Raw genomic sequence first — 13,392 nt, forward strand, 5'->3', positions numbered from 1 at the left:
CGCGGCCAGCGCCATGCCGCGCGGGTCGTTTTCCCTCGGCGTGGGGCCGGCTACGGCGAGCTGGCGCGCCTGTCGTTGGGGGCGGGATATTTCGGCCCGGGACGTGCATCGTTGCACGGCGACGTCGTCGGTCACGCGACGCCGCCTCCTGCAGCGCGGCCTTGAACCGGCCGGACGTCCCGGCCGCTTGCGTAAGCCCCGGAGCGCTGGAACGTCAGGGGCCGCCACTTCCCGGGCGACGGCAGGTGCCTCTCCGTCCCCCCCCCTCCCCGTTCACTCCCCGGAGCCGCCGGCGTGGCGCCAGCGCCTCCCTCCCACGCGCCAGCCGGTCACCGGCTGACGCCTCGCCGCCGGCAGCCGCGCCAGCGACACCGACACGTGCGCCGTCCGCCAACATAAGAGGTCGCCAACGGCGGGCCGGGAGCATGACTGGGCGGTCGGGCTGCCGGCTGGCGCAGTGCCAGAGGCGCGCCGTGGCTCCGTGCGCCCGTGACACATTTGTGGCGCAGGGCGGCCGGCGGCCCGGAACGGACTGGCCAAGTCGACCGTTCGGCCGGGCTGCCGGAACGGTCGACTGGCTCCGCGTGCTCGCGAGGCCGCCGGCAGCCGAAAAGGGAAAACGAGCTGCAGTGCTGAAAAAGTTCCGCCGGTGGTAACCGACAACGTCGTCACGGCATGGCTTCACGGTTTTGTGTGGTGGGTTCCGGCTCAGCAAAGCATTGCGAGCGAAAAACGTGCGCGGTATGTGGTGGGACTTTGTGTGATATGGCCGAATCAGGAAAGTGGCGCATCTGCGATCCACGACCAGGAAGCGTGCGTCATTCCAAGCAGCGTAACCAGTTTGTTGACCTCGGACAGGTGTCGGGACCTGCGAGGACAATGCCGGCGCGTTGCCAGGGCAGGGGGTCGCCTTCCTCCTCTTGAGAGGGCTGAATGGGCTGTAAATCTTTGTAATTAAACTACTTCTCTTGGACTACCAAATTACATCCACCGCATTTAAGTGCAGTGGCTCGTCCCAGCTTTGTCCCGACGTCATCTGATACTCCCCGAATGTCAGGCGAGCCGCCTCATTTACATGATAAAACTGTTACGACACTTGACTACAAGACATGCCACTCGTGCCGAGACAGAAGCACGCTGTAAACGCGTCGACTGTAGGCGAACATCGTGGCGGAATTTCAGAGATCGGTTATCGCAGCGCCCGTCGTGTTCATCGGGACTGCTGGGGCGTCCCCGGGCGCCGGCGTCTGGGCGGTCTGGTGCCGCGCGGAGCCGAGGGCAGTACGGAACAGAATCAGTGAGATTCCGATCGCATCCATTTGTCTGCTTGGCGCCGCAGATTCACGACAGATTGATGATGCGGTCATCAGTTTTTTCAGTCGACCCTCTAGAAGATCCAAGAGAGAAAAGTACAAGGATCAATGCGATTGCAAGGCTTTAGAGCAGTTTAAGATCCGCGCCCCGACGTCATGGCTGGCGAGTCGGGTGCCCGCCACGTGGCCAGCTGGACCGCGGCGGAGCCGGGCCGGGGGGAGGGGCGGTGCTGGGTGGCCGGGCTCGGGTACCACTCGTGGTGCGCTCCCGCCGGCGCCGGCCGGCTGCCACCGACCCGGCGGCCGGTGCCGGCCCCCCCGAGTACCGTACGACGGCGCAGGGGGTGCCGAGTGCCGTCAGCAGGTGCGCTCTCCATCAGCTGCCACCGGTCCCTCCCGTCCCCGTCCCCGTCCCGAGCAGGAGGCGGGGCCTCAGAAGTCGCCCTCCCGCACGGGGGCTACAGAAACAGGGGCAGTCGGCCCGAGCGGCGCGCGGCGCGGCGGCGCCGGGGAGCGGCAGGACAGGCGGCGCGGCCGACGGCGGGAGACTCGCCGGCCGCCGTCACGGTCTGCGTCTGCGGACAAGTGCGCCGGGCGGCCGTCGCGTCACGCGCAGGCCTCCCGCGCGCCAGACGGCGGAGGTCGCCCGTCACGGGGCCGTCACGCCCCACTTGGCGCCGCCCGGCCGGCTGGCCGCCCACGTACCTGGCCGTCGGGACGGCCGGCCCGCGGACAGCTGCGGAACAGATGACGCGATGGTGACTAAGCGGGGAGTCATCTGCGCCTGTCAGCGGCTGACCTTGAAGTGACGAGGCGTGGCGCTCTTCAGCGTAGCTCGTGCTATATTTGGATGGCCCTTGGAATCGATTTCTGATTAGGTAGAGATCGTGGGCCCTCTTGTGGTTGGCTTGGCTCCAAGTTAGTGACGGCCACACCGCGGGAGGTGGAAAGTTAGATAATCTATCATTAGGAGCGGTGTGTTCCACATGCCTGATGCTTTCCCACCGGTTCATGTACCCGTGGGTGAGCTAAACTTGTGTGCATTTGGCGATAGTCGCTACGTGAGGAACAGACAGCCCCTGTTTTGTGAAATGCAAGTTTTTCTACATGTGATGCTGATCTATTTCAGGTGCGATGAAATGGTGATTTTATGCTTAGCACTTTGGTAATTACACATGACTTCAGTCCTATGCTCGTATCACCGGGGTTTTCACACATTCTAACAGACCATCGGTTTTAATACCCGTCTGAAAAACGGTTAAGAAGCGGTAAGCTGATGTGCCGAAGCCAGCGCCAACCTGTCCGTGGCCCGTATTTGGTCCGGTAGACTACCAAATTGTGGAAAGCTGCCACGGGTAGCGTGAGCCGGCCGATTTGTCTGCAGTGCACGCGCGGGGTGTCTCCGGTGGGCGCTGGGACCGTCCGATGTAGTGTGTCCGGGCCCTGCTGACCGTCCCTGCGTCTGGCACCTGCAGTCCACTCCTGTGTCCGGACCCTTTTCCAGGTTTCTGACTTCTGACCGTCTCATGGTCGGTGCCCTGCTCGTCCCTTGCTCCCGTCTAACGATGACGGTCGCGGCGTGATGATGACCGTGCCGTGGGGTGATAACCGTGTCCGTGTGCGGTTGTCTGTGTCCGCGTGATGATGACCGTGCCGTGGGGTGATAACCGTGTCCGTGTGCGGTTGTCTGTGTCCGCGTGATGATGACCGTGCCGTGGGGTGATAACCGTGTCCGTGTGCGGTTGTCTGTGTCCGCGTGATGATGAACGCGCCTGTGTGATAGGCGTGTCCGTGTGCGGTTGTCTGTGTCCGCGTGATGATGACCGTGCCCGTGTGATGATGGCCGTGTCCGTGTGACAATGACCGCGCCCGTCTGATGGTAACCGTGCCCGTGTGATGATGTCAGAGGCCGGCGCTGACCGGGACCGTGTCGGTGTGTCGCAGCAGCAGCCGATGCTGGTGCGGCCGGAGCCGGAGCGGCTGTCGGCGCCGCGGCTTCAGCGACACGACCCGCTGGCCGCTGCCGAACTCTACGCCATGGAGCAGCGCCGCTACAAACAGCAGCTGGTCAGTGACCCGGGGCACCGGCCGGCCGGACTCGCTGAGTGCGCGGCTCGGCTGCGGCGGAGGGGCCGCCGCTCCTGTGCCGGCGGCACATTTGCCATGGGAGTGGTTGAAATTGTTTGCTTTCTGAAGCAGCATTGCGAGACGTTTGTTTGGTGCGGTTTTCTCTTAATCTGTTGTGCAGATGGCCGCATTGCGTTGTCTTTGATGATCCAGCTTTGTGAACGACGGAGATAGGACTTGGTGCTCTCAAGCCGACCGTGGTACTTTAGATGGAGTATTCTGTGGCAGTTTTGTATTTTCCACATCAGGCTGGGATGTATGCGGGAGAACGAATAGTCAAGTAACTCACATTTGTGGAAGCAAAGTGGCACTATTGCAACGAACTGGAAACATAATTGCCTTCTGCAAAGCAATGAAATTAAAACGAAATGTCAGTACATGTCCTATTTAATAAACCATATTTGATGGCAGAAAGGTTACTGGGCTGCCAGCAGCTGTCAGACCCAGGTGCATTCATGCTCTACACCCCAGCTGTGACTGGTGCACATTCATTGCTTCATGACATCGGGTGACCAAAAATACTGCATAATTGTTCTTCAGTGGCACCTTGCGGCAGGTCATCGACCTGGCTCGACTCCAATGTTTTGCAGACCGGGCACGACACATCGTGTTCAACTTTACACGATACATCAGTTCGGGGACGGCCATGAGCATCAGTTTAGGGACGGCCGTCAACAATTTAGTTTAGGAACGGCCGTCGACATCAGTTTAGGAACGGCTTTCAACGTCAGTCGAGGGACGGCTGTGAACATCAGATTAGGGACGGCCGTGAACATCAGATTAGGGACGGCCGTCAGCATCATATTAGGGACGGCCATCAACCTCAGATTAGGAGCGGTGTTGTGGGTGTTCATATCCATGCGGGGCTTAACGCCCGACATTGCTGCTGGTCGGCTCGGACGCCAGTGTGACTGGCAACAGTGATGCCTGCATTAGTGCGGTGACGTGCTGGCTGGGGTAGTGGCACCACCCTGTCACCAGTTGGCGGCAGTGATGTCCGTACTCCGGCGGTGACCTGCTGGCGGGAGATGTTGCCATCGCGCTCTCACCAACTGTGGCCCATCGACTCTGCTCCGCAGCAGCAACATCAGCAGCAGCAACAACATCATCAACATCAACAGCAGCCAGCAGCGCAACATCAGCAGCATCAGCAGCATCAACAGCAGCAACATCAACAGCAACAGCAACAGCAGCAGCAGCAGCAGCAACAACACCAACAACAGCTGCAACAACAGCACCAGCGACAGCAGCAGCAACAGCAACAGCAACACCAGCAGCACAAGCAGCAGCAACTGCACCATCAGCACCAGCAGCTGCAGCAGCAACAACAGCATCAGCAGCTGCACCAGCAGCAGGCTGAGCCGCGGCGTGCGCGCCGGCCGACGCTGCTGCCATCTGGACACGGTCACGTCGGCGAGTACCCGGGCGCAGCCGTCTCGGCTGCCGTCGTGCACCACCTGGACGACCGGGCCAGCCTGCACCCGGCCTTCAGGAGGTACGTACGCCGAATGGCGCAGCCAGCGTCCGACACCGGTGATGTGCGCATGTCCAGTCGCTAGCTGCGTGGTGGATGAACACACGGACGTGTTTTTTTATTATTGCACGCGCTTTTTCACAGACGTGTGCTTGTTGTAGAATATCCGTTGTTTCAGGTTGTTTTAGAGCATGCACGTTTTTACGTGAGGGAGCTTCATGTTTTGGGCGTATAAGTAGTCGTTACGCGGTTTTGGTTTGCATGGCGAGTTTAAGTAGAGAGTAGAGTTTCTAGCTTGTTTGTGGATGCCCAGTAGAGGAGAGTTGGCGTACACTGTATGCAGAGGTGACAGATCTAGCCTGCATGGGGTTGCCGGGTTATGGGGCATCTAGTCTTGTGTAGGGTTAGGTTAGAAGTGGATCAAATGTCTGTCGGTAATCCTGGACTTAATGCTCCCGGCGTCTCTTTTCATAAGTGATTGCATTACAGTGCGCCACCGTATGCTTGAGCGGGGGTGCCCGCTCTTCGTCTATGGCTCGTCTTCCGAGCTCGCCACGGAGTAGTCTCCGCGGGGCCCTCTGCAGCCCACAGCGCCGTGCTAGTCGGCCTGTTCGAGCCGCATGTCCGGCCACGTGCCGCGTGCCGTGCCGTGTCGCGCGGCGCGCTGTAGCCGGTGCTGGGCCGCAGGTCGTACGCGGAGCGGGAGTGCGCGGCGCAGCTGGCGGCGGGCGGCGCCGGCTGGCTGGCCGAGCCGCGGCCGCCCTCCTCGCTGGCCGGCGGCGACGTCCGGCTGCCACTGCACATCGTCACCGGCGCCGAGCAGACGCACCGGGTGAGCCGACGCGAGCCACCGGCCGGTGCCGGCCGTGCGCGGCCCCGCCAGCCGTCGAGCGTGCCCCGCGATCGTCACGGTGCGCTTCAGAGCCGCCGACCCCGCCGGCCGCCCCGTCCCCCGCTGCGTGACCCGACACCGCCGGCGGCGCGGTCCGAGCCGACGGCCGGTCCGCGGCGCCGGCTGACGTCGGCCCGCGCCGGCCGCCGCTCGTTACACGCCGTGATTGGAGCGCGTCGTGCGGAAGGCCTCGCTGGACGAATCGGCCGTGATTGGCGGCAGTGACGCACGTGGGCAGCCGGTGAGGCGAGGCGCGCGCGCGGCGCGATGTCCGCCGATTAGGCCGATTGCCGACCGAGGGTCGATGCAGACGCGGCTGCGTGACGTTCGCCTGCCACCGGCCGCTGAGCCGTGCCGTTGCCCCGGCCCGGCCGGCCTGGCGGCAGCCAGCCAGCGTGACAGGGTCCCCGACGCCATGCGGCGTTGTTTGAGATGAAGACGAAGAGATTGTTAGGGGGGTTTGTTTGCTGGCTGGATAGAGGAAAAAGCTGAAAGGGCGGCTTGGTGCTTCTTGTGTCAGATTGGACGGAAGTCTTTCGAGTGATATGAGATGGTTCAGACTGCAGCGGAGCGGTCGGTGAATGTGTCACGTCATGTGAGACGTCACCTGGGGACATTTGGAACATGTGACCGGTGTGAGACCGAGCAGATGGCGAAAAGAAGCGTGCCCGGCTCTTTTTGTAGCACTTTTTTGCGGATGTTGGAAGCCCTGATTATGCTAAGTCACACCTGAAAAGCCGTCTGTCAGTCGGGGAAGTCACGCAAGCGCGTGCCCACGGCCGCATCAGTCCCCTCCCCTCCCCCGCCTTCTCCTCTCCTTCCCCTCTCCCCCCCCCCCCCCCAGTAACGACGGGAGGGTCCCCTCGGAATGGAACGTTTGGCGGGGCGGGCACTGACCCCGGGTGGGGCCCATGGCGTGTTGAATAAAGACAACACCTTCCACCGGGTAGTGGCCGACTTCCCTTGCGGATCGTCCCGTCTGCGATCTGATGATCTGACGTCCTATGGTCTTCCGTCGGTTTCTGCAGTATGTCACCGGCTAGGGGCTGCTACAGTGAGGTACAGTCAAGTCCGACGCGTAGCAGGTAGAGTCAACGCACGATGCAGCTGTGGACCGGGCGGCAGTGCCTGCCTGCCGTGTGGTCTTTTCACGAGGTCGGCAGTCGTGCTTCGTTGTTCAGTCGCCTCCCCGCTTTCGAGGATGCCGGCTCGTGCTGACGGCCGCCTCGGTCGCGCGCCCGCCGGCAGGAGTCGTACAACCCGCAGACGGAGGCCATCTCGCCGACGCTGCCGGCCGACGGCCTGGACGAGTCGCCGCTGCGATCCACCAAGGACGAGCTGCTGCGCCAGATCGGCACCATCGACCGCGAGATCATGAAGGCCGAGTCGCAGATCGCCAAGCTGAAGCGCAAGCAGGTGTGTGGGCGAGGCCGGGCCGGCGGGCGGGTGGGCCGCGCGCCGGCCCGCTGCTGGGGCGGCGGTTGTGAGCCGGCCCGGCTGGCCAGCGTGCTGGGGCAGACAGGGGCTGGCAGCCGTGGGTCGGCGCCGGCCGCTGCCGTCGGCCGTCGTCACTGTTCGCCAGATAGGTATAGGAATACTCGGTGTAAGTTGCGAAGTGGTTTTCTGCTCTGATCGCGAGACGTGCCTGTCGGGTTATGTGGCGTATCTCTGCCGCGCCTACTGAAGCAGCGAGACCCGTGCGTTTCTGCGGCGACTGAGTGGGGACCGGCGCGGCAGCATGGCCGACCCGTGTGCAGCGCGCCCAGGCTCACGGCCACCCGTGGCGCGCGTCTGCTCTGGTCGACGTGCGTAACCACCGCGGGGCCGGTAGGCTTCTGTAGCGTCTGAGGGTGTGCTGTGCCAGCGTGGCGGGCGCGCCGCCCGCGCTGACGCCAGGTCTGACCGGCAGAGCGAACTGGAGGCGCACGCCGGCCGGCCCGACGACTGGACGTCAGACGACGACGACAAGGAGGCGCGCAACACCAGTCTGGCGCAGACCATATACGCCGATAACCGGGTGTGTTGACGGCGAGCGCGCGGCAGCCGGAGTGGGACCGGGCAGAAGCAGCCGAGCGGGGCGGGAGTTGGCTGGCCTGCTGGCGGGGGGGGGGGGGGGGAGGGGGGAGGGGAATTGGCCGGGTACGCTGCTCAGCCCTCTTCACCACACCGGTAGTGACGCGGTGTTTGGCGCCGGCTGATCGCGAGTGGAGGCATGTGAGGATTTAAAGTGTGGAAGGTACGTGTGGTTGTGTGGAGGCCCAACTGCTCTGCGTGCTAATGATTTACACTGCTTGTGGACTTCCTAGCTTGTTTTAGTTTCAATCTCGTTTCTGTGTAGGGCATTACATGCTTCGTTGGACGTCAGCCAGATTGATGGTATCGGCTGTCAGCGTCGATGTAATCTGTTAATGCTTCGGAGTCCTGGGCCCCAACACCGCTCTGGCTCCCGCCGAGGCGGCCACCGGGTCCGAGCCGTCCGTCGCCGCGTGGGTGACGTCCGGGTCTCGAGCCCGGCGGTGAGAGCGGCACACGGACGGCGCGTGGCCGCCGGCCGCCGGCCGTGCTGACAGCACACCCCCGGCCGGGGCGCTCCCTGGAATCCATCGGCGCCGACCGTGCCGGCATCTCCGCAGCGGCCGGCCGTAATCAATAGCCCAAGTTACCGGCCGTCTGCGACGCGGCCGGGTGGCGGCCGTGCCCGAGCGGCGGCGGCCAGCTCTCGCCGGTGCGGGCAGGAGCCGGGCGGCGGTGGGCGCGGGCAGGATCTGACGGTAGACGTCCGTTTCAGAAGAGGGCGCGGACCGCCAAGGCCGACCTGGAGAAGCTGGGCCCGCTGCAGGTGCGTAGCCGAGTCGCGGGACGAGCGGGCGCGGCGGAGAGCGTGCGTCTGGGCCGCCGCGGACCACGCCGTGTTCGCACTACATTGGATCCTCCTCCTTCTGTGACGTACACAGTGTCGCGTCAGGGCTGTCCCGCGAGAGCCGAGGCCCCGCGGAGCGCAACGTGTCGGCTTTCGCGTCAGCCGCTCGACCTAATAACGTCCTCGTTCAGCCGTGCGGCCGGCCGGTATATCTGTTAGCGGTGATGCGACGCGCCGCCTGACATGTGACGTATGCGGGGTTGTGACAAGCGACGGCTGTCCGCGACACGTCACCCGCCGGCGACGCGTCGCGTCTGTCGCTGCCGCCGCGCGGTGTCGCTGACACGTCGCCGCCGTCGCCGCCGCAGCCGGCCGAGGAGCGCGCCGACCGCTGGCGGCTCTGCGCCGCCGCCCAGCCGCTCTACAACCAGCCGTCGGACGCGGCCGTGTACCGCGCCAACGCCGCCGCGTTCCGCACGTTCAAGCGGCGCCTGGTGGCGACGGTGCGGCGGCGGCGCCTGGAGGACGCCGCGCGCCAGCGGCTCACCGCCGCCCTCTACGCGGAGAAGCTGGCCGCCTGGGTGCGCGAGGTGGAGCGGATCGAGGCGCTGCCGGTGAGTGCGCGCGGATGTCGCGCTGGCCGTGCGCTATGACGGCGCCGCTTCGCGTCAGTTGCCCCTGTTTTGTGTCGCGTTTAGCGTTCCTGCTCGACCACTGTTCGCTCCTCGTTCGCGTCGTTTTCTGCTGTCCTCTCCCGCTGCCGCCTTCGTGCTCCGCCCGGCGTCTTGCTGTTCCGCCCACGCTGTCTGCCCTGTCGGCGCCGGTGCGACGCCGATGACGTGTGGCGGCGGGCTGCCTTGTGCGGCCGGCGGCGAGGCGGCGCCAGCGGTCAGCCCACCGCCGGGCCGCTGCGTGCCACTGATCCGGGCGGAGTTCGCCGCGATCTGCGCAGCGGCGACGGTGTCCGGCCGCGCGACGCGGCGGCAATCAGTAGCCAGAGCTGACTGGCCGCCCGCCTGTCGGCTCGTTGTGTCCCGCTGTCTTGTGTTCGGGCTTATCATGCACTGTTTGTCGTGTTGACCCTGCCAGCGGCTGCTCACTACGCAGGCGGCCGTGGGCCGCCAGGCCCGTCGGCTGCCGCTGCTGCTCATGCACTGAGTGTGCTGTCGCTGCGTCTGCAGAAGAGCCGGCAGCGCGCGGCCAAGGATCGCGAGTTCTACGAGAAGGTATTTCCGGAGATCCGGCGCAGCCGCGAGGAGCGCGAGCGCTTCAACCGCGCTGGCCGGCTCATCAAGTCAGACGTCGAGATGGAGGAGGTGATGGACGGCATCCAGGAGCAGGAGGTACGGCCCGGCCCGCGGCGGCTCCGGACTGGGGCGCCCGGGAATGTGGAACAAATAACCGCGCTGAAGATAGGTCAGACTCCCATCTGTCGCTGTGATCGTTGGCCGCTTGTATTACCGCCACGAGCACTCGCGCTTGACGGTAGGTTGCGCGACGCCGCGTGACTCACAACCTTCGAAAAATTGCCGCCAAGCGCGGCGTCGAGCACGACTGGCATCACTTGTGTGAAGCGCATCAGGCTGAATCGTGACACGTGTGTCATGTGCTGTGGTGTCGTCCAACCGGCGGCCAATGCCGCGCAGCGCGCCGACCGGGGTCGGCGGTCGCCGCTGACGCCAGCCGCCGCCACCGTTGCAGAACGAGAAGCAGAAGCTGCTGTCGCTGGCGGTGATCCCGCCGCCGATGCTGGACGAGCAGCGGCGCGCGCGTGTCTTCCTCAACAGAGGCGGCCGCATCGCTGAGCCGCTCGTGCTGCACGACGACCTGGCCAACCAGAACGTATGGACCGAGGCCGAGCGGCAGACGCTCGACGAGCGCTACCTCCAGCACCCGAAGCAGTTCCACGCGCTGAGCGCCGCGCTCGAGCGCAAGGCCACCAGCGAGTGCGTGCGCCACTACTACCTCAGCAAGAAGCAGCAGAAGTACAAGGAGCGGCTGAAGAAGGCGCGCACGCGCGGGCGCGGCCGCGGCCCGGCGCGCCCGCCGCCGCCGCCGGTGGTGCTGGGCGCCGACGTGCCGGGCGTGACGACGCGCGGCTCGCTGCAGCAGCAGCGCGGCCGCGGTGCCGCCGTCTGCAGCGTGGCGCCGGAGCTGGCCGGCCTGGCGCCGGCGGCTCGAGCAGGTGGAGCGCGCGCCGGCAGAGGAGGCGCCTGCGGACAGGTGAGGCGGCGCCAGCGGACCCCCGCAGGCGGAGACCCGGTCCGGTGGCGAGGGCGCGCTCGGTTCGATGGGTCACGTGCGATCTGTGAGCATGGCTGTTTGGCGCGAACACCGAACGAGTTGTGAAGAATGTGTCTTCGGTTTCGTGGCATGCCGCTCGTTCACGGGTTTGCTTCACTAAATTCGTGATTAACACCGTCTTGGACCCTGCCGTGGGTGAGCGTGTGCCGGCATCTGAGCGCGATGCTTTGTGTCTTCCTTTACTGTTGCATTACATGTGTGTTGACTATTTCCAGCGAAAACAAGGGGATCAAGAAGGAAGAAGGAGAGAAGGACGAGGAGGACGCATCGAGGACAGGCCAGAACAGCGAGGAGGAAAACGAGGGCACGGGTGAGCGGGGGCTGGCGAGACATGACGTTCACACGGACCTTTGGACTCTGCCGACGAGGAAGGTCCGCTGGAGCAGCGCTGACGGGCTGCCGCCGGATTGTCATCCGATCGGTGTCTGGGCACTGTGGACTCGACAGGATCCGGACAGAATATCAAAGGGCAGCGGGTCCGTGTCCGCTACATGTTTGTTTGAACTCGTCACTGGCGAGTCGACAGATTCTCGCACCGGCTGTGTGACGCTCGTGTTCCGTTCGTGTTCCGTTCGTGTTCCGTCCGACTTGGTGCGCCCCAATCGCCTGAGCGCCGGGCCGCGTTGCTGCCCCACGCGCTCGGACCTCGCCCGAGCGCGTGGAGCAGCAATATCGCTCGCCCTCGCCCTATCGCTCCTCGGTCGTGTGCGATGCCGCGCTGCCGCTCAGCGAGCGCGGCGACGCCCGGCCGGCGGGACGTCCGCCTGGTGTCGGCGGCCGTCTCTGGTGCGGGCGGCGGCGGCGCTGACGCGGCGTCCCGTGCTGGCAGGGCGCGGCGGGCCGCACCCGTGCGCCGTCTGCCAGACGCAGCTGGAACACCACGGCCAGTCGCGGCCGCTGCCGGCGGCGCACGCCGCCAGCTACGGCCTCAGCGAGCGCGACCTGCCCGGCGACGCGCGCGTCTGCGCCGCCTGTCGCTGCCGCTCCGTCAAGCGACGCTACTCGCAGTGAGTGACCGGCCGCCGCCGGCAGAGCAGACACCTCCGGCGAGGTGCGGCGCGCGCGGACGTGGCCTGCAGTCTGTCGCCGACGGGGCCGATGGTGGGCCCGCGGTGTGCCGAGCCGCACTGATCGCGCTGTTGTCAATGAATAACGCCCCTCCTGTTCGTCGACGCTTTGGACGGCGCTGTGCTGTGCTCACTGGTACTGGCCGCCCCGCTGTCGGAATATGTAAGGGAGGGCTCCACTTCTGTGAGGACAGTGGCATGCGGCACCCGTCTGGTGGCGGACAGGACCGCCAACGGTCAGCACCTCAGCTGGCGGACGACTCCGTCGCAGCCGACCGTTTTGTACCGCTCCGCGCCGCGCCGCGCCGCGCTCCGCCGCGCGTCGGCGCCGGGCGGTGGCGGTCGCCGGCCGCGCTGTCGCTGACCCGAGGCCGCCCGCTCCCCCTTGCAGCGTCAAGTGTCCGATTCCCACCTGTCCGACGCCCAAGTTCCGCGTGAAGCGGCTGCGGCCGCTGCCGGCGCGCTGGGCCGACGCCGACGACGAGCTGCGGCAGGCCATCGCGCGCGAGCTGCGTGAGTACGGCCGGCACCGACGGGAGCGCCGCCCGCTCTGGTCCGGCTCCCGGTCGGGTCTGGTCGGCAGTGCCACCTGCGTGCAGGCTGAGGCCGGGTGCTGAACGTGACGGCCCGCCCCCGCTCGGCCCGCAAGGCGTTGTTTGTGGATGCGGCCGCCGCGCCGTGACTGTCAGCGACGGATGTGTGTTCGCAGACCCAATTACCGCCTAGGAGTGTCTGAGTGGGTGGCGCGCCATTTCTGGTTATTGTGTTAGTTTTGCGCGGCTCCAGTGCCATCGGCAGTGCTGACTACCGAGAAAAGCAATTCCGTGGGTGACGACAATAGGCGTCTCACGTATCGCCCGCCCATCTTGCCACTTGGAGTGTGGATAATGGAGTGTGTCATCGGCGACGACGGCCGCACCGGCTGTGACGACGGACTACCGCGTCCGATCCTCTGACGAGCCGGCGCGGCGCTGAGGTCGTCAAGCCTCGCCCGACGGCCGGTCCCGCTGACCGCCCCTCCCCCTCTCCCCTCCGGCAGAGCTGACTCCCGAGGTGGTGAAGTGCTGCTCCGCCTGCCACAACCGGGTGGCGAGGCGGCTGGCGGCGCCCGGCGAGCCGGCCGACGCTCCGTGGGCCGAGGGCGAGCTGGAGCGGCTGCGCGCCGGCCTGCGCGCGCACGGCGCCGACTGGACGCGCGCCGCCGCCACGGTCGGCACGCGCCGGCCGGCCCAGTGTCGGCGCATGTACGCCGAGCGGCGGCCCGAGCACCGGCTGGACTGAGGCAATGGACGAATACAAGCGGGTGAGGGAGCCCCGGCCGCGCGGAGACGGCGGCCGGCGGCCGGAGGAGCTGG

General features: G+C 65.7%; 1 protein-coding gene across 1 annotated transcript; it reads left to right on the forward strand.

Moving 5' to 3' along the window:
• Positions 1-5,714: 5,714 nt before the first annotated feature.
• On the forward strand, positions 5,715-13,082 carry LOC119098304 (nuclear receptor corepressor 1). Its single transcript, XM_037221225.1, has 10 exons — positions 5,715-5,746; positions 7,055-7,222; positions 7,716-7,823; positions 8,595-8,645; positions 9,035-9,280; positions 9,848-10,009; positions 10,368-10,692; positions 11,800-11,977; positions 12,429-12,495; positions 13,077-13,082. Exons 2-10 carry the CDS (start codon positions 7,181-7,183, stop codon positions 13,080-13,082), a joined length of 1,185 nt encoding a protein of 394 aa, XP_037077120.1. The 5' UTR covers positions 5,715-5,746; positions 7,055-7,180.
• The last annotated feature ends 310 nt before the right edge of the window (positions 13,083-13,392 follow it).

This window comes from Pollicipes pollicipes, unplaced genomic scaffold, assembly GCF_011947565.3.
Source record: "Pollicipes pollicipes isolate AB1234 unplaced genomic scaffold, Ppol_2.1 Scaffold_4740;HRSCAF=5597_pilon_pilon_pilon, whole genome shotgun sequence".
In the NCBI taxonomy this organism is placed as follows: domain Eukaryota; kingdom Metazoa; phylum Arthropoda; class Thecostraca; order Pollicipedomorpha; family Pollicipedidae; genus Pollicipes; species Pollicipes pollicipes.

Bases quoted from the DNA above. Each gene is read 5' to 3' on its own strand.
- LOC119098304 (XM_037221225.1), top strand. From the start codon at position 7,181: ATGAAGGCCGAGTCGCAGATCGCCAAGCTGAAGCGCAAGCAG. The intron at 9,281-9,847 runs GTGAGTGCGCGC...CTGCGTCTGCAG, and splicing joins AGCGGATCGAGGCGCTGCCG to AAGAGCCGGCAGCGCGCGGC. The intron at 10,693-11,799 runs GCCGCGGCCCGG...CCGTGCTGGCAG, and splicing joins GGCGCGCACGCGCGGGCGCG to GGCGCGGCGGGCCGCACCCG.